At 39.0% G+C, this 24,466-nt stretch overlaps 6 protein-coding genes and 1 long non-coding RNA gene across 12 annotated transcripts; 5 read left to right on the forward strand and 2 right to left on the reverse strand.

Annotated features, from left to right (window-relative positions):
* Nucleotides 1–141: 141 nt before the first annotated feature.
* LOC105269247 (uncharacterized) lies at nucleotides 142–917 on the reverse strand. 2 transcript variants are annotated; one of them, XR_892418.1, is made up of 2 exons: nucleotides 826–917; nucleotides 142–494 (listed from the first exon to the last, which is right to left on the reverse strand). It is a non-coding gene; the product is annotated as an uncharacterized lncRNA (long non-coding RNA). The 2 variants fall into 2 exon arrangements; XR_892417.1 differs by lacking the exon at nucleotides 826–917 and adding an exon at nucleotides 637–714.
* Nucleotides 918–1,059: 142 nt separating this feature from the next.
* Nucleotides 1,060–7,564, forward strand: LOC105269246 (embryonic polarity protein dorsal). 2 transcript variants are annotated; one of them, XM_011309339.1, is made up of 10 exons: nucleotides 1,060–1,139; nucleotides 1,472–1,555; nucleotides 1,681–1,943; nucleotides 2,332–2,719; nucleotides 2,789–2,979; nucleotides 3,089–3,227; nucleotides 5,123–5,215; nucleotides 6,257–6,515; nucleotides 6,574–6,901; nucleotides 6,980–7,564. In XM_011309339.1, exons 2-10 carry the CDS (start codon nucleotides 1,507–1,509, stop codon nucleotides 7,076–7,078), a joined length of 1,809 nt encoding a protein of 602 aa, XP_011307641.1. In that variant the 5' UTR covers nucleotides 1,060–1,139; nucleotides 1,472–1,506; the 3' UTR covers nucleotides 7,079–7,564. The 2 variants fall into 2 exon arrangements, with proteins under 2 accessions (XP_011307641.1, XP_011307640.1); XM_011309338.1 differs by lacking the exons at nucleotides 5,123–5,215; nucleotides 6,257–6,515; nucleotides 6,574–6,901; nucleotides 6,980–7,564 and having other exon boundaries at nucleotides 3,089–5,107.
* A 393-nt stretch (nucleotides 7,565–7,957) lies between these two features.
* LOC105269248 (embryonic polarity protein dorsal) lies at nucleotides 7,958–9,779 on the forward strand. Its single transcript, XM_011309341.1, has 3 exons — nucleotides 7,958–8,171; nucleotides 8,306–8,890; nucleotides 8,976–9,779. The coding sequence occupies exons 1-3, from the start codon at nucleotides 8,025–8,027 to the stop codon at nucleotides 9,672–9,674; spliced, it is 1,431 nt and encodes a 476-aa protein (XP_011307643.1). The 5' UTR covers nucleotides 7,958–8,024; the 3' UTR covers nucleotides 9,675–9,779.
* Nucleotides 9,780–10,207: 428 nt separating this feature from the next.
* LOC105269251 (embryonic polarity protein dorsal) lies at nucleotides 10,208–11,266 on the forward strand. The gene is made up of 2 exons (XM_011309342.1): nucleotides 10,208–10,425; nucleotides 10,580–11,266. The coding sequence occupies exons 1-2, from the start codon at nucleotides 10,267–10,269 to the stop codon at nucleotides 11,036–11,038; spliced, it is 618 nt and encodes a 205-aa protein (XP_011307644.1). The 5' UTR covers nucleotides 10,208–10,266; the 3' UTR covers nucleotides 11,039–11,266.
* Nucleotides 11,267–12,204: 938 nt separating this feature from the next.
* Nucleotides 12,205–13,947, forward strand: LOC105269252 (embryonic polarity protein dorsal). Of its 2 annotated transcripts, none has more exons than XM_011309343.1 (3): nucleotides 12,205–12,495; nucleotides 12,551–13,144; nucleotides 13,256–13,947. In XM_011309343.1, the coding sequence occupies exons 1-3, from the start codon at nucleotides 12,337–12,339 to the stop codon at nucleotides 13,892–13,894; spliced, it is 1,392 nt and encodes a 463-aa protein (XP_011307645.1). In that variant the 5' UTR covers nucleotides 12,205–12,336; the 3' UTR covers nucleotides 13,895–13,947. The 2 variants fall into 2 exon arrangements, with proteins under 2 accessions (XP_011307645.1, XP_011307646.1); XM_011309344.1 differs by having other exon boundaries at nucleotides 12,551–13,063.
* Nucleotides 13,948–14,230: 283 nt separating this feature from the next.
* On the forward strand, nucleotides 14,231–18,694 carry LOC105269304 (proto-oncogene c-Rel). The gene is made up of 4 exons (XM_011309439.1): nucleotides 14,231–14,451; nucleotides 14,722–15,306; nucleotides 15,392–16,166; nucleotides 16,267–18,694. The coding sequence occupies exons 1-4, from the start codon at nucleotides 14,308–14,310 to the stop codon at nucleotides 16,548–16,550; spliced, it is 1,788 nt and encodes a 595-aa protein (XP_011307741.1). The 5' UTR covers nucleotides 14,231–14,307; the 3' UTR covers nucleotides 16,551–18,694.
* Nucleotides 17,669–24,227, reverse strand: LOC105269253 (acidic leucine-rich nuclear phosphoprotein 32 family member B-like). 3 transcript variants are annotated; one of them, XM_011309347.1, is made up of 4 exons: nucleotides 23,978–24,227; nucleotides 23,377–23,490; nucleotides 19,599–19,767; nucleotides 17,669–19,522 (listed from the first exon to the last, which is right to left on the reverse strand). In XM_011309347.1, exons 2-4 carry the CDS (start codon nucleotides 23,482–23,484, stop codon nucleotides 19,455–19,457), a joined length of 345 nt encoding a protein of 114 aa, XP_011307649.1. In that variant the 5' UTR covers nucleotides 23,485–23,490; nucleotides 23,978–24,227; the 3' UTR covers nucleotides 17,669–19,454. The 3 variants fall into 3 exon arrangements, with proteins under 3 accessions (XP_011307649.1, XP_011307650.1, XP_011307648.1); XM_011309348.1 differs by lacking the exons at nucleotides 23,377–23,490; nucleotides 23,978–24,227 and adding an exon at nucleotides 20,693–20,802; XM_011309346.1 differs by lacking the exons at nucleotides 23,377–23,490; nucleotides 23,978–24,227 and adding an exon at nucleotides 20,000–20,224.
* Between the last annotated feature and the right edge of the window lie 239 nt (nucleotides 24,228–24,466).

Raw genomic sequence — 24,466 nt, forward strand, 5'->3', positions numbered from 1 at the left:
ATATTTTTCCAAGAAAAATGCATTAGCTACAAAAAACATTCCCAAAGTTTTCGTGTCAAATTGATAATTTTCGAGATAAATCGAAATATTGTTCATAAAAATTTTTGGTAACACAGGAAATGAATAAAAAACAACCTAGAATTGTTGGAATTATTTAAATTCTTTATTCATAAGTACAATAACAAACAGCTGATGCTAATATAAACAAAATATAATTCATAGATATATCTCATCGATTCAGGAAATAATTCGTGCGTCGTTTCCTAAGACTCATAATTTCCAAAAAATGATGCAACATTGATCATAAGTTTATTTACATGTCACTCTTACTCATCAAACGAGTAAACGAAATAAAGTGTATAGATCGCCCTTGGATGATCCAAGGTCACGTGACGATGAGCCAATGAGGGATTGGTATCGAAAGTCAGTGTGAAACCACACATTCCCGCAGTGGTTACGACTGTAGCTTTCCATTTTTCACTCTCCCATCAATTCTGGAAACAAAAACAAAAAATTAAATAAATAAATTCACCCTCAGATTAAAAAAATAAGTGTTACGGGGTGAAATTTTGGTTGACAATTCGTAGCCGAGTAGAAATGAGAAGTGAACTCCCGTGTTAAACAAAAATAAATCACCGTTTTTTTAATAGACAGCTGGAAGTGTATAGTTTGTATTTGATGATTGCGTTAGTAGATGTAGCATGTGGCGAGAATGTGATACGCGCTTGCGCATAATAATCACAACTTCGATGTTGAATTTTCATGCTCTCGCGAGGCATTCGGAAGGCACAACTTGCCGATAGAATTACAACTTGTCGAGATTACCTGAGATCCCTGGATTATTCGTTTGCACAAGTAAAAAATCACCAGGAAGAAGGATCTCCAGCAGGATCAATTCATCCCCAAGTATCGGAGCACCTGATGATCAGACGATATTCCTCTCAGTGGTTGCCTGATGATAACCAATAAAATTAATTTTCATTTCGTGTTTGTTATGCAAGGACTAGTGGAATGCGTGATTTGATAACATTCGTGATAAAAAATAGTGGAATTTCTGCAGGCAGTGGTCCAGTTTGACTGGTGGTAGGGGGATTTAAATTGGAGCGAAATTTAGCAGTGCCATGAGTTTGGAGCACAAGGCAAGTTTATACATTGTCTTGAATTTGAAGTTTAATTATAGACGTACCGTCCGGCAGGCCTAGGCTTCGACCAAAATAATGATTGGATCAGGCTTTGGCGCTCTTTGCTCCTATGTGAATCTTCTTCTGGGCGAATACTCACTTCCTCCATTCTTCACTGAGAGAAAAATTGTTCACTATATGTAGGCCTTTGCAGAATTACAATTCCCCTCTCATTTATATTTTTATTTATGTCAATAAAGAACTCCTCGTTCGTGAATTATTTTTTTGTCACTTCGAGTCGATTAATAATTTTTTTAATTATCGCTGTCGTCTTTGCATTTTTCTTTTAGGTAATTACAGTAAAAAAAATCCTTTGAAGAACAGCATGGAGCAGTCTTTTAGCACTAATAATGACTTCAATATCAGTGATATCAGTGAGTATATTGTAATAAATTGAGCAATCAGGAATTAAAAAATTACTCGGTTTTGTAATTTTATAGAATAAATTTTGGCAAACACTGGGAATATTTGAATGATTTTCTGAATCAATTGTTTTTAGTCGAAGTAATCGAGACCAATGACCCGGGATTTGTGGAAGGTGCTGCAAGCCAGCAACAGTCCCTGAATATGCTATCAGGTGGTAGAGTTGATGCTGTAAGGCCTCTGCCTGTTCCCAACTCCGGAAATACCCCGTATGCCGAAATTGTTGAACAACCGGCTGGTAAAGCCCTACGGTTCAGATATGAGTGTGAAGGTCGATCTGCTGGCAGCATACCAGGGGTCAATAGCATGCCCGAAAACAAGACATTTCCTACGATACGAGTGAGTCCAGGATTTCTTTTTAAAAAATCCTCGAATTATTCAAAAAAACGTTCAAACGAATTCCAAACGTCAAATTGACACTTGTCTCTTTGCCAGACTCATTTACAGATTAATGCCAATTTGGTGTTTGGGTTTCCTTTAGGAAATCATTCATGGAAATCTGTGATTTGCCATTGGGAAATTCCGGGAATGAACGAGGGGAGGGGGTCTTCGGTTTTCGATCTGATTTCTTCGCAATCAAGAGCTTATGTAATTTCCTTCATTCCATTTTTATTGGAATGGTTTTTTTCGCGATTTTAGGAGTATGAATTTCCCAGTGAATTCTACTCCATTTCAATTTTTTCCAATTAATTTAATCTGTAATATTGGAAATATTGAAAAATCGCAGATTGCTGGATACAAGGGACGAGCTGTGGTGGTGGTATCGTGTGTAACGATGGATCCCCCGTACAGACCTCATCCTCACAATCTTGTTGGGAAGGAGGGCTGTAAAAAGGGTGTCTGCACAATCGAAGTACCAGTAGAAACCATGACAGTGAGCTTCGCAAATTTAGGAATACAGTGCGTTAAAAAGAGAGACATCGAGGAGGCATTGAACGTGAGGGAAAAAATCCAAGTGGATCCATTCCGCACTGGATACGATCACAAGAGGCAGCCCACCAGTATCGATCTCAATGCAGTCAGGTTGTGCTTTCAAGTGTTCCTCGAGGGACCGACACCGGGAAAATTCAAAATGCCTCTGAAGCCAATCGTATCCGATCCCATTTACGATAAAAGTGAGACTCCAGTGATATTTCAATTTTTTTAATTATCACGGAATTTTTATTATTTATTTGACATTTCAGAGGCTAAATCAGACTTGATTATATCGAAATTGAGTCACTGCAGTGCATCAGTCGCTGGTGGAACGGAAGTCATACTTCTGTGTGAGAAAATAGCGAAAGAAGATATTCAAGTGCGATTCTTCGAGGAAAAGGATGACAAAGTCGTGTGGGAGGGATTGGCTGACTTTCAGCCTGCGAATGTTCATAAACAGGTATTTTTTTTTTTTGGAGGAGCACTTTGCAATGCATCTATTTGAAAGCAGAGAAAATCACTCTGTTCTGTTATGAGTTGATGAAATTGTGGAATAATTTTAATTTCAGTTTGCCATAGCCTTCAGGACTCCCACATATCGGATTCAACAGGTAGATCAACCCGTTCAAGTGTACATCCAACTGAGAAGACCCTCAGATGGATCAGCGAGTGAACCTCTACCTTTCCAGATGCTCCCCTTAGGTGCAGGTAGGCCAAACTTCTGGTCCCTCCGTAGAGCATTAACGCGGAAAAAAGCAGATCCCACGACATTCAGCAGAATCCTCGCCACCGAGGCATCATTATTCTCATCTCAAAAAATATCCCGTAGTATCGATGAATTCAACAATAACGAGCTCGATCTCACTTGCTCAAACGGAAAATTATCAGCCCTCCGTGCCCTAAACGATCTTTACAATGTTAAGAATAATTTAGGTGTTCAAAATGGTGGATCGATGAGATTGAGTCAATCTCAGGAGAATTTTTTACCCAAATACCCACGCGTTGACGATGAGAACAACGAAATAACAATAATTTCCGAATCAAAATCTCAAAATTCCCTCAATAAACCAGGAAGTATAAAGGGTGGAATTATTCCACAAAAAATTAATTACGAGTCAGAGAAAATGAGCACTAATGATATTTCTGATCCGCCGAGAGACAAAAATTGGTTGAATTACTCTGAAGTTGGTAAATGGGTGGAGAAAAGTCAGGGTTTTGAAAATTCTCAGAAGCTGGACGATTCGGACTCGAAAAATGACGAGAACGATCCAAAGCTCACTGAATTATTGACTCAAGTGGCAGAGCTCGATCAAATTTACGCAGACACTCACGAAAAAATGGTGCAAGCAGCACTGAATCGAGATCCAAAGGATCAGCAGATGGAGGTGGACGTGTGTGATAATCAAACGTACACTAGTCTCCAGATGGCAATGAAAAATCCAGTGGACATTTACGATCTGAAAGAAGACAGAAAGTACGAGGATGTGGCGGTACCCTCCAGAGAGGCGAGTATTCCCCCAGCCCGTCCACCTCCTCTGGCCGCTAAAAGGGACGTCACAAAGGCCTACGAAGAGAAATTACCTCCATTGCCCCCAAAAAGAATTCGAAAAATGCCATCGATGCCTGTATTGCCACGAACAGCCTCCTGTGGAGCTGTCAGTGAAACCGGCTCTGAAGCTCCTCACAAAAAATTACCTCTGCTCCCTGGGCCTCTCAGGCCAAAACAGGGAATATTCTCAAAATTATTTGCAAAGAGAAATAAAAAAGATAAGGATAATCAGTCGTTTAGACACAGCATTGGGGCTTTCAAAGAGAGTCTGCAAGAGTTTCAGAGTCAAAATCAATTGGCAAGATCGAGTGTCACTAGTGTCACGGGAGTTAAGTCCTTTGATATCGATGGGGATGAATCCCCACCGTACGGAATTGAACTCACAGAGGCGGAGCATTACGCTCTTTACACCGCTATGGCACCTCATGCCACTGCTTCCGAATTCGATGAAATGTCTTTCTACTACAGTCCTGTTGAGGGTGGAAAAATCCTCACCGAGGCTAAGGAAACATAATAATGTTTTCGATTTTTATGCTCAGAAATTTTTTATGTATTTTTGGCTGCTTTGAGAGTGCTCAAATGAATTTTTTTCTCATTGGAATGGGATGCAACTTATTTGTTGCATTGTTGAGGACTTTCCTATGATTTTAAATCTCTTCTAGTCAAATTACCGAATTGTTAAGTTTTTATTATTTGAAAATATTGAGTAAGAGAGATGAGGAAATCCGAGCACTTCATCGATTTGGATTTCTCTGAGAACTCAAAAGATAATTGACTCGTGATGCACAATTGCTTTTTATAATTTTTTTTATAATAATTAAATTATTATTGTGCCACCGTGATTTCCTCATTTCTCTTTGGATTGTGTTATAAGTTTTTTTTTTGACAGAGTATAATTAAGATAATGTTAAGAATGAAATTTGATACACTGGTGTTGACGTCCAAAAACACGAGGCCTTGTTGGATTTTCCTTTGAATTTAGAATTCAAAAGATCTATTGTATTTTTAATGGTGAAATTGTTTTAATGTACTGGAATGACACGAAAATTCGTAGATGATCCAGATTCGTTGAAAAGAAAGAGGAAAAAGTTTAATACCAGTCCCACATCGCTTGTTCTACGTAATTTACAAGCCGAGGCTGAGAAGCGTGAGTATTTTTCTTCTCCAGAAAATCGGAAAACAATGTGTGGATATTTTCATGTCAATATTTATGCTTCGGGTCTACTGGGCTATGGTAATCTGTTTTACAAAAAAAAACCATTTCACCGCATTGTCATAAAATTTATCAATGATAATTACTAACAAAATTTGCTTCATGTCATTTGACAATTCAAAGTACAAGCCTCGAAACTTAGTGTAAATACTCAATTACCCAAGTGGCTTTTCGGGAGAATTCTCATTGTTGATGAATTGTATTTTATACTTTTTTAATAATGCATTTTATAAGGTGGAAATATTTGACGAGCTTTGTATTTAATAACTCAGAACTATTGCATTGGCCTTGAAATAATTTTTCGAAGAATATATTTCCTCTTCAATCACTGCAAGGCTCAAAATTTTTTGAGTAATGAGATAAAATATTTTCATGCTGAGCGAGAAAGTTGTAGTGAAGTCACGGAAACTGATTCCCATGTAATTGAAAATTATCGAGAATTATAGAAAATATGTGCAATATTTGTGGCGACGGTATTTTAACGCGAGAGCAAAAGCTTTTTTAAAGGATTGAATATTTACAGAATTTATATTTACCATATTGTAAAACAATATATTATACATAAAAATATATGTTTATCTTGTCAACGTAATGAGCGTATTCTCTAGTATTTGCCCGAGTCACTCTTCAGAGTACGATAATAAATCTACAAATGATAAGGTACGGTGCATCGTTTCTAATGTGTGACGTGTGACAATTTTGCTTCTGAAAAAACAATTCGACACATTTTTCGAGACTTTTTACGCATGGGGCACATTCGCGTCAATCACCGCTCATTAATTAATCAAATGCAAATCATTTATTCAATTACCCATTACCATTGCATGAGTCAATAGCTTTACTAATGCGTGTACTACACGATTGAATGCCATTACTATTCGTGATTTGAGTATCCACTAATTATTTGAGTACGGGTGTTTCTTATCGCTTGTTTTCAAGAATGGATTTCAAAGTGAAATATTTCCATTTATCCAGAGGCTGGTATGATGAACCAACCGATGCAATACAATTTTAACCTAGTGAAACCAGAGCCAGTGGACAACCTGATGGATTATACAGGAGCTCTTCAACCTAGTGGTAGCTCTCCGATCTACGCACCGACCCCAACCCAAGCAAGATCTTCAATGTCCCCCCAGAATCTTCAAGTTCCAGGTGGAGCTGGATCTCCACTGTACGCAACAGCTCCAACCGGGGCATTATCGCCGATGTCTCCCCAGAATATTCACAACTTCAGGTAAATGAAACCATCAAATCCCTCGCCTTCGGAATTATAATATAAAAATTATTCGCAGAACGGATCATTCTCCAGGGAGAACTCCATCCCCCATGGACATGCCGTACATCCAGCCCCATACCCTGACCCCCCAGTACGCAGCATCACCAGATCAAATGAGTCCTAATCTTGCGCCTCAATTAGTGTACAATAATCAACCGATAGTAATGAACAGGCTTAATCCAGAGCAGGAGATTCCTCAGGATAACGTCAGTATGCTGGACCTCGACAGTTTCTACATGAATCAACTGGGAAGTTTGAATTCTGCCGATCTCACGGCTCTTCCCGGGGAAGCCACACTATCAGAGACCCTCTACCACTCGCTGTCCCTCTCCGACGGCCAGAAGGTGATTTTAAATCTCGCGAAATCCATTGTGGAATAATCAATCAAATAATATCTCGGATTTTTGGTGTGATTTTTTCAGGCACAACCTGATAGCTTCACCCAACTAGCCAACACTGCAATCCAGGAACTCTTCCCTCTCAACAACATGTGTCCAACATCCAACAACATCATGGATTAATTAAGATCGAAGCAATGAATATTAATTCCGTCTCTTCAATATTGATTAGCTTTTAAATAAATTTACGGAATTTCCATTCTTATTTTTTTACTCAATGACGTACAATTTACAATAATGAAATATTTCGTGATATTTTAAACTAGGGATGCGAAACAATTGGAGAATCTTTCATTGTGATATTAATGTTTTTAACAGAATTTCTCTAATGACAGATTAAATAAACGCATTGACATTTTCGTACTCAAGGAGGAATGATATTAAAATGAATTCGATATGGAGAATCATATCATTAGGTATTGAATGTATATTTGTAAAATATACGTTAAATCGATAAAATTGTATATAAAAAATGTTATTTCTCGATGCTCACTAAACGAGATTTCATTTGTTGTACTGTTTCATGAGTTATTAAAAATGTATGTGTAGTGTATCACGTTCACAGCTTATAGATCATTTGTAAGAATAAACTGAAGGTTTTCAATAATACCAGATGTTGTTGTTCATTGTTAAATAACCGATTGAGTGTCTCATCCGGGAAGAAAGGTGCAATAAAATCTCAGGTATGGGTGGAGGGGTTAAAGGCGGAGAAGGTTTTAATGGAGTTGCCGGTGGTCAGGATTTAGGGGGTGTCGGGGCAGGTAAACAACCTGCAACTTTCATTACAATCGATGATGACTCATTGGTCGGTTTGGGTGGTGACCCTTCTGCACTCTGGACGAGCAAATCCTTTTTCATCCCCCCGCGGTTCACTGTCCCCACTCTCTACCATTTAGGTAGGTCCCCGGCCCAATTTCCCCAATCGGGACTAACCCACCACTCAAAGACACTCGTATAAATGAAGAAATCTTTTTACGTCAGTCAGTCAGTTCTGAACTGGTAGCAAGAGGTGTTGCAGTTACCGTGCAATTTTCATAAAGTGTTCAGTGGAATTTATTGATATCGCACGATGGATGTGAAGACACCGTGGGTCGAGGTGATAGAGCAACCGGCGAGCAAAGAATTTCGATTTCGATATGAGTGCGAGCGAAGGTCACATGGAAGTATTCCCGGTGTACACAGCACTTCATCGAATAAAACCTATCCGAAGATAAAGGTAATTAAACACATCAATCACCCCTCATTTCCCTCATTCAACTGGAAATCATGAGGAGTCTGAATTTTTCGAGTCATTCTGGATATCATTATTCCCTTCAATTTTTAATTCGAACAATTGCATTTTATTTCTAGATCGTTGGACTCCAAACCGACGCTCATGTGATAGTTTCTTGCGTGAGCAAAGAGGCTCCCTACAAAGTCCACCCTCACCGTCTCATCAGCAAAGGAAAAGAAATAAATCACGGGGTTTTCACCATAACTGCGGGACCTGACACCAACGAAATTGAGTTGAAAAATCTTGGAATCCAGTGCGTGAGAAAAAGGGATATTAAAAAATCCCTGGAGGAGAGAAAAAGAGTGCGAGTGGATCCATTCCAACAGGGATACGATCACGGCGATCATCCAGTATTAATCGATCTCAACGTGGTGCGACTGTGTTTTCAAGTGTTCCTCTACGATCGTGACACTGAGAAATACACGAAGAAGCTCACACCGATCGTATCCGATCCAATCTATGACAAGCAAACAGTCTCTAATCTCTCGATCTCTAAATTGAGTACTGAAATGGCTTTAGCAGTCGGTGGAACATCATTAACGATATTCGGACAAAAAATCATCAAGGAGGACATCAAAGTGCGTTTCTTCGAGATACAAGAGGATAAAGTTGTCTGGGAAGCCAGCGAGGACTCTCTCCCGAGGAATAATCACGATAATCAGGTAAAATACATTCCAGAACATACGATTCTTCAATTTGATTATAATAATTCCCTCTGATTTTAAATATTCATTAATTTGTTTTCAGACAACAATAACAATTAAGACACCAGCGTATCCCCTGAAGGAAACCGATGACTGCGTTCACCTGATGGTACAATTGACAAAGCCATCGACTGGTGAAGCTGGAAAAGCCATTCCATTCACATTCGTAGCCCCAGGATGTTTCAATGCTGAAATTATGAGTTCACCAATGGACCTATCCTCGAAGAGGAAGAGAAAAGTCGTGAAGAGATGCAATTCCTTCGAGTCCATCAGGATCCCCAGCCGACTCCTAGTTTCAAATCAACCGGAGTCTCCGAATACTGACGATTCAGGAGGCATCACTCCAGAAGAAGAGGTACCTGAATTAACACCGAATATTCCTCACGAATGTTTCTATCGGACATTTGACACGCACCATTCGAAGAAGCCCAAGTACTCGGAGGGGCCTCTTCCCCTGGCTCCAGGACTTCCTCATCCTGCGATGTACCCTCCATTTCTCATCAATCCTAATCTAACTCCGATGATGATTAACAGTCCAGCGTACGATTGTCTGTGCTATCCTCCAATGATACCTCGTTATCATCCATTTCTACCTTTGATACCTCAATCATCTCCCTATCCCTTTTTTGGAAGCACTGAGCCGACTGTCAAGGACATGCCTCAGTCCTTTCGTGAGCCGAGGAATTGGCCCATACAACCGAAACCCAGAAGAATCTTTCACTCGTCTGTGATAACGCAATAAAAAAATTCTGAAGATTTCAGAGCAATTGAAATGTAAATGCAATAGGTTTTATAAAAATATTATCTTCAAGATTCAATTGACAAAGCTTTCCACAAGTACTAGAAAATGTGATATTTGATTCTTTTGATTGTACGATTCTGTATATAGTATAATAATGTGTTTTTCGTTATCAATATATTATATCTCCATTGTTAATAATTTTCACTTGTAAAAATGAGAAATGACATACACACACTGAATAATAAACAGCTTTTACATCACACCTATTATTCATTTATACCCCGTCTATCTTTTAATAAAAAATAATAAATACTTTGGGAGAAGTAAATTTCGTTATGCAAAAGGAAGAATTATCTTTTGCCTTGGAATTAAGAGAGAAATATACAGGAATTTATGAATAGGAGATTTCGAGTGAAATTCCTTTTTTCTCGACTAGGCAAAAGCAACTCGGGTGTAATACATTTACTACCTGAGATCTTTTGTAGTTCGGAAATAAATATTTACCCAAACACTGCATTCGTGAACTAGAAATCTCAGTTTGAACGCGAGTATAAGTACAATTCAAACACTTTCCTCGGCGAAATTGTGATAAATGGATCTGACAATGAGGAAAGCTTCGCCCTACGTATTAATTTTTGAAGAGCCAGCTCCCAGAGGCGTTGAATTAACCGTCCAGGACGATGGAGAAGTGTCCGGAAAAATAATTGGAATAAACAGTACAGCGGATCACGTAACATATCCAAAAATATGTGTAAGTACAACTGCATAAATTATGTGGGTATTTAAAATGGAAAAGTCGAGGATAAAGTGAAGAGAAAATCTCGCATTTAATTGCCGCCAATTATTCAATTAAATTTTCGTGATTACTGGATAATTTGATTGGATGTAATTGAATTGAATTGCAGATCGTCAGTTTGACGTCTGTGGCGTACGTCCAGGTGTCCTGTATCACCAGTGATGAACCCTATCGTCCGCACCCTCACAAATTATTTCAAAACTGGGAAAATGGAAATCCCGAGGATTTCTCCAGAGGAGTTGTCAATGCACAAGTCAGAGCGCATTATCCAGTCGCTGAATTAAAAGACATCAAGCTCCAGTATATCTCCAGAGAAGATGTCAAGAAAGCACTTGGGGATCGAAAATCTGTCCCTGTGAATCCTTTTGGAAATCCAGAGTGGAGCGATGCGGAAATTAATGGGATCGATCTGAATTCCGTCAGATTGTGTTTCCAAGTTTTTATAAAAAATCCGAACAGTGGAAAGCTTCAAGCAATCGTCCCAGTGGTTTCAGCCCCAATTTATCTGAAACCCCCAACACCAAACGTAATTACACCCCAGGACGAAATCCTCGATAACGGCTCATAATAATTTTTTAATAATAAACAGAGGATAAACACCAGTGGAGTGATGAAGACGACTCCAAGTTCTGAGAAAATTCAATCAACTGGACTTTTGAGGGGACGATTTTAATCTGTGAATTGTTTTATTGCAGTAACATTTGTCAATTGCACGTCGGCAGACACATTCGACAGTTTCTGAATAATTTCCACAATTTTATGTTTAGCAATAAATTTATCCTTCGCTTACCACCAATTTTATTGTTCGACTAGTCGCCAAACCCACAAGACCACTGTTCCATAAAAATTGTTCTAAATCACTTCCACCCTTTCATCCCTAGATACAATCCCTAGGACCCCATAAAATCATTCAACAATTGCATGTAACCATCGTCCGAGGGTGTAATAACTTCAAGGGTTAATATTGGGTCGAGAGGATTGAAACGACGAGGACGTGGTTGTAAAGCCTCATTGCACAAAACGCCGAATTTTCAAATTCCATGTGAATATATTTTTTTTTGTAGTCCCCAGTCTTTCGAGTACGTATTGCACCGGATTATGATTGCACGAGAAATTTTCTAAATAATGTCAATCCGTTTATTGCTGGTCATAAATTGAATCTTTACCTGAGCCCTTGGGAATTTCCCATGCGACTCGTTAAGGATTGCACTTCAATACTGGAGTGTCTAGGGAAATAATATAATCTTTGAATGAGTATTTGGGGGGAAAGGGAAGGGGGCAAGCAGGTAGTGTGGAAATGAAAGGGGAGTTTTCCCAAGTTTTCATCCCTGTACGATCCCTTTTCACCTCCTCCACCCCGGGTCGAGAATTAAAAACGAAGACGTATTTGGTAAATACCGGATAATTGAACTCCGGGGTATTAAATATTTTAAACTCATTGCTAAACGTGAAAATGTAAAAGATATGGAGGATACGGTGGTTGGATTAGCAATTTTGTTTTCCTCAGATTACGAGAGATTTCAATTAAATATCGGCTCAGCCGTTTCAAGGAGCGACGAATTTCCGTAAGAACAACAATTTTTCTTTTGTTCTCAAAGGAGATTATCAAAGGTTTACACGTTATTACCTGTGCAATAAAACACTTTCGTAGAAATTCCCTCGAGTGCCTTTCCCCGAAAAATTCCCATTTCTCCCACTTCTACCTGGGAGAGGTACCCAGGTTCGTACATAGTATATAATCCTATATACATTCTAGAATCGTTGGAAAAATATAAACATATGTCCAGTGGATCGAACGACTCGTCGACAAAACGACATTAGCGCACTCGCAAATATTTTCAATTATCCTGACAAAAATCATAAGCAATGGAGGTTGCGGCGCAAAGAAATCCCCCGTACATCGAAATAATTGAACAACCAGCACCGAGAGCTGTGAGATTTCGTTATCAAAGTGAGGGACGACCTTCTGGAAATTTAATCGGATTAAACAGCACAAAAGAGCGGACGACATATCCAAAAATACGAGTAAGTCTTGATCTTATTCACTCCACAATAATGCAATTACGGTATTAAATTCCAGGTGACCGGTCTGAGAACTATAGCATACGTCGTCGTGTCCTGCGTGACAAAAGACAAACCCTATCGCATCCATCCCCACAGTCTGATCAACGGAGAACCAGAGAACAACTGCCAGAAGATGTACCCTGGAATAATCAATGCGCCAGTTGATCCGAATCATCCAGAGGTGACATTTACGACTGTCAAGCTCCAGTGTGTCCCAAGAGAAGACGCAAAACGTGCCCTGATGTCCAGAGTCACTTTTCCAATGAATCCATTTCCCTGTCCAGGGTGGGAAGACTCGGATATCGGTGCCATTGATCTCAATGCCGTAAGGTTGTGCTTTCAAGTTTTTACCGAACATCCGGAGACCAGGAAGCCCCAGGCTGTGTGCTTAGCGGTGTCGGAGCCCATTTTTGACAAGAAGAGGTTTAATGTCCTGGAAATATGTCGTTTGACAACTCACACAGCTTCGATGGCTGGGGGCACTGAGCTCACAATGCTTTGTAAGAAAGTTGCCAAAAGCGATATTCAGGTACGATTTTATGAGGAAAAAGGTGGACGTGTAGTCTGGCAGGCATTTGCCGATCCCAAGTATCTACATTTTTTCAAACAGGTAAAATCCTTTCATTTTACCCTGCGATTCTCCAGACCGAGATTTAATTGTCCAATGAATGACCATTTGAATTTTTTAAAAGCAATTTTGAAGGATTTTTTCAAATTGTAGATATCAATTAAATTACGAACTCCTGCCTATCATGACGTGGATTTCCCAAGGCCAGTGCCAATTCTCATGCAATTGGTGAGACCATCAGATGGGGATGTGAGTGAAGCTGTGCCTTTTCAGCTAGAGCCCTGCAACAAGGAGATGTCTCCGAGAAAGCAAAATCCATCGGCGATGAATTTGCTGAGACGTAACAATTGCGATTGCATACCGCATCCGATTTTCCAGCCCGATTGTGAAATTCACGGGGGAAAAAAGGAGAATGAGATAAATAACATGATTAATGTTGAACTTCCAGAGGTGCAGAATGTCCCCCTGATGAGCGAACCTGAGGATCCGATGTACCCGAATTTTAATTCGATGAGCAATTTGAAAAATGATAATTTCTATCGAAAATTCGAGAATTTTCCTGCACCCTATTATGCACCCCAGAAGATTCTCGAGCCTCTGGCGCCATTGGAATTCGAGACACCAGAGCAGGAGGGGATGCACTCAGGGATATTAATGAAACCCCTGATCAAATCTTTGCGGAGGAATTTTAGCAACAGTGATCTCATTATGAGAGAAATAAATTCAGAGGAGATCGAGGAAGTTGATTCCGATACTGTCTACAATAACTTGCCGATTTTTGAACAATTTTAAGAGACTAGTTCGAATATATGTAAATATTTACTCAATAAATGACTCGGTGTAATGCTCGCATGCCAACGAATATTCGTTCGCTCTGTTTTCCCTTTTCACTCAAGTTTTTCAGATTTTTCTTTTCAATAGAATGAAAATCCAGTTAACAATAGATGATCCAAATTTTGTGGTTTTCTTTCCTGAGAATGAATGAGGGGCCCAAATCCACTGTTTAAGCCGATGAGGCCCTCCCCAGGACAGAGGAAGGGGCACGTGCTTAACTTCTCCAATCACATTGTACCTTTCATTCATATAAAGAGGGATGGAAATTTTCTACCGTCAGTCAGCTGCACGAACAGGTGCCTTGAACACGTGTCAGTGAATAGTCCGTCAATAAATAATTATCAATTGTTATTCGTTTTCGTTAAGTAATTATGAGGGCTGAAGCGTACGTGGAAATTGTTGAACAACCGGCTAGCAAAGCATTTCGGTTTCGATACGAGAGTGAGAGACGACCCCATGGAAGTATTCCTGGGATCAACAGCACACCCACACACAAAACATATCCAACGATTAGGGTAATTATTTTTAATTAACATCCCACGTATTACGTATTACGATCGCAATATTTTTATTTTTTCTATGATTTTTAAAATTCATTAAATAAATTATTCATTAAAATAAGAATTTTTAGATAAATATTTGGAGGGGAAAATAATTTAGAGAATTGAGAGAGGAATTGTCTTTCGGTATAGAATTCATGAATAATTTGGATATTTGAATGGAGAGGTGGGTTAAAATGGATAATTTGATATAAAGTCTTGGCAAATTGAAATTTTTTACTTCAGATCGTCGGACCCTGGTTAAATGGCCGAGTGATAGTCTCCTGTGTGACGAAAGACGAGTACAGAGCACATCCTAATCGTGTTGTGAGCAAAGAGGCCGGTTCCTACCACGGAATATTTACAACAGCCCTAGATCCAAATTGCAACGAGATTGCGTTCAAACATTTGGGAATTCAATGCGTGAAGAGAAAGGACATTAGAAAATCCCTAGAAGAGAGGAAGCAGACGGGTGTGGATCCATTTGGAAAGGGATACGATGACACTCGGATAACAGCTGATGACTTGAACACAGTGCGACTTTGTTTTCAAGTGTACCTCAGACCCCCGGGGGCAAATTCAAGACAAGGGGAGATAAAACTTAAACCTGTTGTCTCTGATCCTATTCACGCGAAACAATCAACTCTAGATTTGGGAATATGTCAATTAAGTTCAGCTGTGGCTTCAGTTGCTGGAGGTACACCGTTGATGATATTCTGTCAGAAAATTATGAAAGATGATATTAAAGTTAGATTTTTTGAGGAACGGAAGGGACGAGTCGTTTGGGAGACGTTTGGAAATTTTCATCCATCTAGGGATGTCTTTGAACAGGTAGATTAATTATTTTTAATTGACCAATTACTTTGACAGTTTATTTGATAATTAATCTGATGAATTTTTTGTTTTAATATTTCAGTCGGCGATAATTCTCCAGACCCCTCCCTATTACACCCAAAATGTCGACAATCCAGTGAATATTTTCGTTCAACTTGTGAAACCAACAACTAATGACGCTGGAAAGCCCGTGTCTCTACAACTTTTGCCCTCGTCTTCAATGAGGAATACACCAACGGATGCGGACATTGAGGTATCCCTCAAACGAAAAAGAAAAAATTTCAAGAGCATTGACCTGCTGGAGCACCCGAACAGGGCTCCATGTGGCTGCATCCTGGCCCCGATAATCAACCCTGAGTGTCCAATCCACAATCCTCAGGGGAAGAGCTTCAACCAAGAAGTCAACCCAATACACCACAAATCAGGATTTGAAGGCACATGGAATGTTCCTCAAATGAGACAAAAATTATTTTACTACAACGAGAGCATCAGTATTGATGGAGCAGTTTTGAAGAAACCAAAGTACTCCACTGATGCTCGTTCACCACCAGTTTTCAATGCAGGGCAGAATGCTAATTCAAATATTCTGGAAATGCCTCTGAGAGAATTTAACAACCCGACGCCGTGTGAATACCGAAATCGACCTACGGTGGGACCTAGTTATCAGCCATTACCCTCACCACATCCTTCACAATGCATGTACCAAAGCCCTTTCCCCAGGAATACCACCCCCATCGCACCAGATGTGCCCGCAGTGCCCTTCAACAATCAGCGAGATTGGCAGGTGCAACCTGAACCGATATTGCAACCTATAATCGTGAAATTGAGTGACCAGCAAACACAACCATTCAATTACGGTGAGTATCCGTTTTTCTGGGAGCAATTTGCGTGGGAAGTTCACGCTTCCGGGTATTTATCTGATTAATTCATTACTGAAGGGTGTTTTTTTTGTTTTAGACTACAACTCAAGAGCTCAGACTGATATGAATCAAAATTTATTGGACTTTGATATTGGCGACAGATTGAATCAACTCTCTGATTCTCTGACAAGTGCCCTGAAACTCAGCGAGGAAATTGATTTTGAGGAGCTCAGCAGATACGAGAGAAATGATAATAATGGAATTGGCTTAATTGGCCACGAAACGTACGAGGAAAATGATTATGCGGTTCAAGGAATTTTGAAAGCCTCTCAGAGCCAAAAACCACCGGACGAATGGATATGGGATTCGAGAATAAATTGACTCCGAAGTGAACTGATTAAATATAATAAATGTTCTTTTTATTTTGTTGAATGAAATATTCCTCGTACTGATTGATATCAAGAGAAAATTTCAAGAGAAAAAAAATCAACAAAAAGTCGAAAATGGATATATCAGGTGGTAATGCCTCTTTACGACAGAATTAATCTCGATTTTATCTGAAACTCTTTTTTTTTTCTTGACCACTAGAACGATGTGATATCCTTTTGTCATGAGTTACTTTTGTATTTATTGCTATTTTTCCTTTTTTGTTCATTTTTCACTTGTAATATACAATTAACGTGAGTCAAAGTATCAAAAGAAAATGTTTTCATGTTTTTCTCATTCACTTTTGTTACATATTACACATTACCCTGTTTTGAAGCCTGTGATAAATGGAAGTGACGCGTGATAAGACTAAAATGAACTAGTAGAATAAAAATAAACGATAAAACGATATTTGAATTCTTTTATTGTTTGTCAAAATGTATTTACTTAAAAATACAAAGTTTCTCGTCAATTCTGATGGAATGGGCAGAAATATTCATTCTTCTTTTCTTTTATTTTTTATATCGAGATAAAGTGATTATTAATCCTGTACAAAAAGTCATTGAACAAGACATTTTTCTTTATGAACACACAAACCCAAACTCTTAGCCTAATGTAATTCTTTTATTTTCTATCTTCAATTAAGTTTTTCACTAAAATGAATCAGTGTTGGAAGTGGGTGTTCTCTAAAACAATCTGCAGCTTCCCTCTTTTATTTCTATATAACATAAGAAATATTTTTTTTTCTCAACGGTATTTTTTTTAATTAGGAGTATAATTCCCGACTCTGAGGCTCTGGGGTGAGCGAAATGCTCATCCATTTCTAGAATCGCGAGGAAAAAATAATTTCTTCACAGGTGACCGAGAAAACTCATGATCAATACTGTGATATTTCTAATATATCCCCATTTCGCCCCAGTCACAGCAGCTTTTGCACTCAACAAGAGAAAAAAAAAATAAAAATAAAAAGAAAATGATAAAAAAATAATGAAACAATGAGCATGGAAGTAATCACAAAGAAACTCCATTATTCTAATTAGAGTTGTGAGTGGGGAGAAAAAAAATTATCGTTATTCGTAAATGACCATTTGTTCAGCATATTGTCTTATAGTTTGAACATTCGAATTTTATTGAAAATGTACAATCGAAAGAGAATGAATTTTTCGTATTCCCGAGGTAAAGACGCTTTGTGTTGGCAAAACATCGTGCACTGTATTTCAGTAGGGTCTCCCTACTAATTACCCAGAGTTTAATTCCTTCTCATTAACTAGAATTCAATTTTTCATGATTAATTTCAATTTGTTCTTTAATCTGTCGCAAATTTAAGTTCACATCGTTACTTCGTTAATAATAAATTGATTTCTTATTTGATAACTTTATACATGCTATGTATAATTATTATGCAATGGTTAAAGTCACACATGTAGTCATACACACCTGGTGAACATTGCAAATCGCAACGAGATGTTATTAAATAATGCAAGGCAGGATAGGAAATAAAATTGATCAATCTGTCACTGAAGTTTTCGATTATTGAAAAAAAAAACGAATAATTGTCTTTGCATAATTCATCTATACATCGAACAATTGAGCGGTGCTGTGCCTCGGGATCCATGATTATTCACTTTTGTATTACGTATTAACGCACCACTATTTCAGTTAATCGTCCATTCAACCCTTAAACTACAATTTCTATATTAATTTTTTGTTTTTACTTAAAATCGGTCTGCCAGACTCACACCTCTGCTACGACACTTTTTTCTTCTTCTATTACACATTTAATTAAATCGGCTTGTCGTTTTCATAAGTTTCATTTTAATTTGCATCAAATTAATTCATCTCATTGTGTATTATTTCTTTTTTTTATCCCTTGAAATTAAAAACTCAGTCACGCGCACTATGTGAGAGACATTCGTCGATCTACAAACGCAATTTGATTTCAAAAATGTAAAAAAATCATCACTCCCACAAATGTCCATTTTACACTATTTAAATACAATAGAGCTTTTTCCTTATCATTTCTTAAATAAGTTTTTTTTGTTTTTTTTTTTCGTTTTTATTCATTTTTTTAGTCATTATAAAACTGTTCCGTGAAGAAAGCCAGATGGCGACAAATACCAAGGAGTTTGACAAATGATTATTTCTCCGATGACAAAATTAAGAGTTAAAAAATAATAATAAAAAAAAAAACGATATACATATGTATACATATATATAATCGCCGCGATATTCGACGTAATGCTAAGGTGTAGGTGCATTTTTCTCTAAAGGTGGAAGGCTCCGACATAATCAGGTTGTCATTGAATATTTTGAAGAGTATCTAAGGAAATTCGCTTCATTAATCATCTCGGAGCAGTTGAGACTTCAATTGTCATTTTTTTTATTAAAAAAAAAATTCTCGTCACAATATCGATGATTTTTCAGAAACAGTATTTGGTGATGGCTAGAAGGGGTGCCAGAATTGCAATGAGCCAAGGGTTATATTGCTGCAGGTGTACCACAAAAAAATTGTGTCGGCCCGCTACAACTCTGGCATGAGTTGGATCATAGTATTTTATCATGAACTCCTTCATTATTTTTGTAATTAATATTTGTTTCAGCTATTGATTAGGAGGACTTGGGCGAAGGCGTCAATTTTTTCCTTTATTTATTTCCTTTTGTTCTTCATAAATCGTTACTGCTTTTATTATTTCAATCGCTAACCAACCGCTCAATATGAGAGTAAGTGTTTTCGCTTTTTGTGAAAAGATTGTCGGTGAAATTCGACGATGGCGCCATCTGCCTCCCCTTCTTACTTACTTAACATTTTTATTTTTTGTTTTTTTTTTCACCAGTTTGTTTATTTCTTTCATTTTTTCATTATGCGTCGTCCTCTTCGTCTTCTACTTCACCCTCCACTTCACCCTCGGCGTCGTCGTCCTCTTCCTCTGTGAAGGGTTGAAGGTTTTAATTAATACCATTTGGAGAAGAAATTTTTCGATTGCAATCGGGGCTTTGACTCACCTTCGCCGTCATCGAGGTCCTCTTCACCCTCAACCTCGTCGTCACCTTCCTCTTCATCACCGTCTACTTCCTCCTCTTCGTCCTCAACGTCCTCGTCAATCTCCTCCTCTTCAACATCACCATCCCCGTTCTCCTCCTTCTTCTGTTTTTTCACGTCGTCAGCTTTGTCCTGAACATTAACAACAAAATTCATAACGAAAATCACGGAAATATTTTGGTATTTTATTATTGTGTTATGGAAATGTTATTTAATAAAAAGGAAAAGGTACTTAGGAGAGGAGGCAATTTGAGCCAAGTGTGAGAGCTTTTCTTCTGGAATCACAGGGATATTGTAGACAAAAGATACACTAGGAATTAAAAAAAAAGTAGGAACGTGTGTTGGAGCATCAATTAACAATCACCCGGTGTGTCCCGATACCCCGTCCTGCCACAAAAGCAAGAAAAAAAATGGTGGAATTGGCAGATGTTTTTCCCGAGGCACAGGAAAAATAGTGGGGGATGATGTAAAGTTTGTTGTAGGGGAAGTAAAAAACCTGCGGAATGTCGGAAATGGATAAAAAAAAATATCCTGACATTATCATTTTTTAACTGTCCCCCAAACAACAAATTCCCAGACGCAATTGACCGTTAAAATAAATGAGATCCATTCTGTCGAGATAGAAAAAAAATACTACTTTGAATCGAAGAATTACCAGCAACTTATGCAATTGATTTTTTTTTTCTCATTTGTTTACTGGAAAAAGTGGTAGACGCCAGTGGTGGGGTACATTGGCGTGGAACTAAAAATCGAATAATTCTCGAACAACATAACGATTACGTATCAACCAGTCACTAATCACAAGGTCTCGAAGAGATAACCTAGGCATTTTCAAATTCATTTCAAAGATTTTTTTTTTTCGCTCCACGAGAATGGACGAGGAACTCGCCCCATTAAAACAGACCATTAAATTTAATCAAGCGTAATTCTCATCACCTGCGGATGGGTTACGATTAGCTGATTTATCTCAATTACACCAATCAACTCCACAATTTAATAATATTAATGCAACTTGTGAAATTCAAAAGCAATACCTCAATCGGATGATAAAACGAACCTTTTTATGGAAAAGTAGGAAAAGAAATGAGAGCATCAATAGTATCATTGCGACAATAATGTGGACAATCGAGTGGATTTGTGATATAATCGAACATGGCGAGAAGAATCTAAAATTAAAGTCGAACTAAACCCGCGTAATTCCCGCGGTTTATTTGAAAATTCAATCTCGAAAAAGCGAATGGAGTCGAACAATTCCCACTGACTTCTCAATTTCCATTTTTTTAACATCGAAATTCCGAGGATAAACGTACATCATTGGATTATCCGTGTAATTGAGGACGCAAATGGATGAAGTGTTGATTACAGTTGAAACAACGGCAGCACCGTCAACTTTCGATTCAACTGATCACTCATTTCAGTGGGTAAACGAGCAAACTGTATTACCCAGCTTTTCCATCAAATTCGGGAGTAATCCATGAATTTACTCCGCGAAATGACAATTCCCCCTCCATTACAATGTGCGCAACAACGAGAGAGAATGAGAGAAAAAAAACCGTGGGATTAGGTAATCGCATATCAATCGTCTGATTGTCTCGAAATACCTTTGGATATATTCGTATATTATTGAAATAATAATTAATTATAATTATATTGGAGGAATGAATAAATGTGGATAATGATGAAAAATAATGGAGATGAGGAAAATAAAGAGAAAGGGGGGAGAAGGGAGAAAATGGAAAAATGGGGGAAATGAAAAAAGAGGTCATGAGTTTAATATCGAATTAGTCAATTCCTGAACGAGAGAATAGCCTTTAACTCATCGATCGATAATAGCTTTCTATAATCCAGTGTGAAATAGGTAGGTTTGGGTGGCACGCGTTGTTTCTCACCCTGAAATATGGCTTTTCTGGTTTTGGATGGTGGAGAGGACTATAATACATTGATGGTTGAAGAGAGAAGCGCGCGCGTACGAGTTGAAACGAGAAGTCGCGCCGGTTCCACGTGACGTACCTCAGGAAGGCGAAGATAAGTGATGAGAAGAGGGGGCTTTTCAGGGGAAAGAGGATTTAAAAAAAAAAACGTATGAAGAGAGACACGAGATGCTATGGGTTAACGGAGACGTTTACTCCTTGATAAAATAAAATTTAAAAAAATAACACGATGAGATGAAAAATAAATTTTCAATCACATCAACTCCATCATCATCAGCCTATCCTGTTGATTTTTCATGCACCTGGTGATCCCGATGGCAATCATGGAAAAATCAGGAATTGGTAATGGGGAATGGAGAACGAGGGAAACGAGTGACGCGATGTTTTCTCGAAAGTTCGTAAAGTATCAGAGGGAGAGGGAGATAAAGTAGAGACGAAGCAGGCAAGCGCGCCAAGCGACATCATAATACATGGCGTTGCTGTTGGCCTGCTTGTTCCCAAGAGAAGGGGATCCTCTTTCTTTATCAAGTAAATGTTTCAAGGAACATAGAAAAACCAGTATACATAAAAATTACGAAAGATGTCATCGAGAATTTTCGACCACTCTACTCCCACAACAGATCGAATAAATAAATTTCCCTGGGGAAAATTGGGGGAGGGAGAGTCGAGGGATGGTGGGTAACGAGGGGGAAGAGGGGGGTCGAGGGGGGGAGCAGCCATGATGGTGGGACCCCAGGTCGGCCATGGGGTGCCGGAAGGAAAATGCGCGGGAGATGCCAAAATACAGCTATTGCTGTTGTAAATGTAATAATACCAGGGGCTTGGGGGGGGAGGGTAAAATATGCATTTATGACAGCGTTGCATGAAAATGGCGGATTTTGATCAGCGCGTCTCAGACATGTGATATCGCGGTTTGAGAGAATTAATTATCTGGAAAATATTGGAAAAATTTTCGATGTGACGCGGTTTTGTATGATGTACTTTTTGGCGAGCACATGGCGGATAGAACGGGTTTAATAGAGGACGGCGCTGTTGTGGCTGATAAATAGAAAATAATGGAATGCCTTTTTGATAGGTTGATACCATTGGGGCAATGTTATTTTTTTTTTTTAAATTATTGATCAGTGGTTCAGTGGGGGGAGAGTGTTATTCGGCGTAATGTGGCATTGGTAATTATAGATGAAAAGCATTGTGACGATTGCAGGGAACGTACACCTCCAGGGGTGATCAACCGAAGCCACGCGACGTTATTTCAATGGCGTCCACTTTGGCGTGTACGACGCACACACGCGTTTTGTCCGACATCTTTATTTTTACATTGGTCTATTTGTTTTTGGTTGGGCATCACTTGGTACGTGTTGAATTCACGGGGATAATCGAAAAAAAAAATATACCACCGAGGAATGTGAATGGGAGTCAATGGCAAAATGAGTGACTACCACGAAAAATGCCGGCCGGCGTTTACACTTTATTTCTCGAGACACATGTCGCTTTATCCTTTAATTCATTGACTCATTGGTGGCTCAATCGTATATTTGGATTTTTTGGGGTGATTGAATTGCTCTGAAAACCGAGTATTTATCACCCACGCGAAGAGAATCACAATAGACTGTGGTGGTGGGGGGGTTGTGAGGGGGAAATGTCGGAAAATAAAATAGTTTATCGAATGGAGGTAAACCAACGTCACTGGGGCGTCCAAGTATTTTTCCCGCTTGAATCAGTCCACGACTCTCCCCCCATAACGATTGAAAAATCAAATTAATTAATGTGTGGATGACAATGAGATAATGAATTGATGGGAAAAACTCACCTCAGCCGCCCTCTTGATCCCTTTGAGTTCGCACTTCGCGTCCCCGGACGCCTTGTCGTTTTCCGTCGCCTTCTCAACGGCAACCTCGTTGTTTTCCTTGGTACTCATCGTTGGCTTTAGGTATTAAATTAATTATTAAGATTAAAATGTGCGTTGATACACGTCACGTGTTATTTCCGGGGGGGAGTTTGTTTGATTTTGAGATGAACTCTTTTTCTCGATTTTTTTATTAATTTGAGGTTTAAGTATTGGTGGTCAGCACGAAGCGCGTAAACGTGTAATATGGGCGCGTAAAAAGAGAACCTCGAGGTGAGTTGGGAAAAAAATTGGGTGCGTGCTCGCGCGGCGTCGGTTTCCGGCGAAATGCCCGAGAGAGCAGCGTCGTCAGGCGAAACCAGGCGAAAACCCCAGGTGGTGGGGATGGTGGAGGGAGGGTGGAGGCTGAGAGGGGAATCGATGATGAGAGGGGAGAGAGCGAGTGGGAGAGTGACCGAGCAAGGGGACAATTAATTCGTTGAAGTGAGATGGATTAATGCAATGACAAGAATGTCCTTACAACATCAACAAAATATCACTGAATTTCACTATTAGTTTCACCTACCACGATAAACTCCGTTATTTTATCCGATCAATTTGTCCCCGATATTTTTCACTTCTCGTCTTTTCTTTTTCTTTTTCACAAATTGTTATGCACTGGACGCTTATGTGTTCTAGTCTCAACTCGGCTTTGTTCAAAAATGAAGATGGCGCGGGTTTGAAACTCGATAAATCGCTGATTGGCCAAATTAAATTCACGGTGTTTTGGAATAATTTGGTTATCGATCGAATTGCTGGTGTGAAGTTTTGGTGATGATTGATGGGGAGATTAATTTGGGGGTCAGATCGGTGGTTTGATTTGTCGGTGAAATTAAAACGACTGATGGGTGAGGGGTTCGAGAGTTCGGGGCCGGAGTGGAATGTCCGGTTCGAGGCTACGGAATTGTCGCCTTTTCGATTCAAAATGCTGGGGGGCAAGCTACATCAGCGCTGATTGTACCGATCATTTACCTGGAATTATTTTACGAGTTGATAATTAGTGGCGAATGAGAGG

Source organism: Fopius arisanus, unplaced genomic scaffold (genome assembly GCF_000806365.1).
Source record: "Fopius arisanus strain USDA-PBARC FA_bdor unplaced genomic scaffold, ASM80636v1 scaffold00066, whole genome shotgun sequence".
Lineage (NCBI taxonomy): Eukaryota > Metazoa > Arthropoda > Insecta > Hymenoptera > Braconidae > Fopius > Fopius arisanus.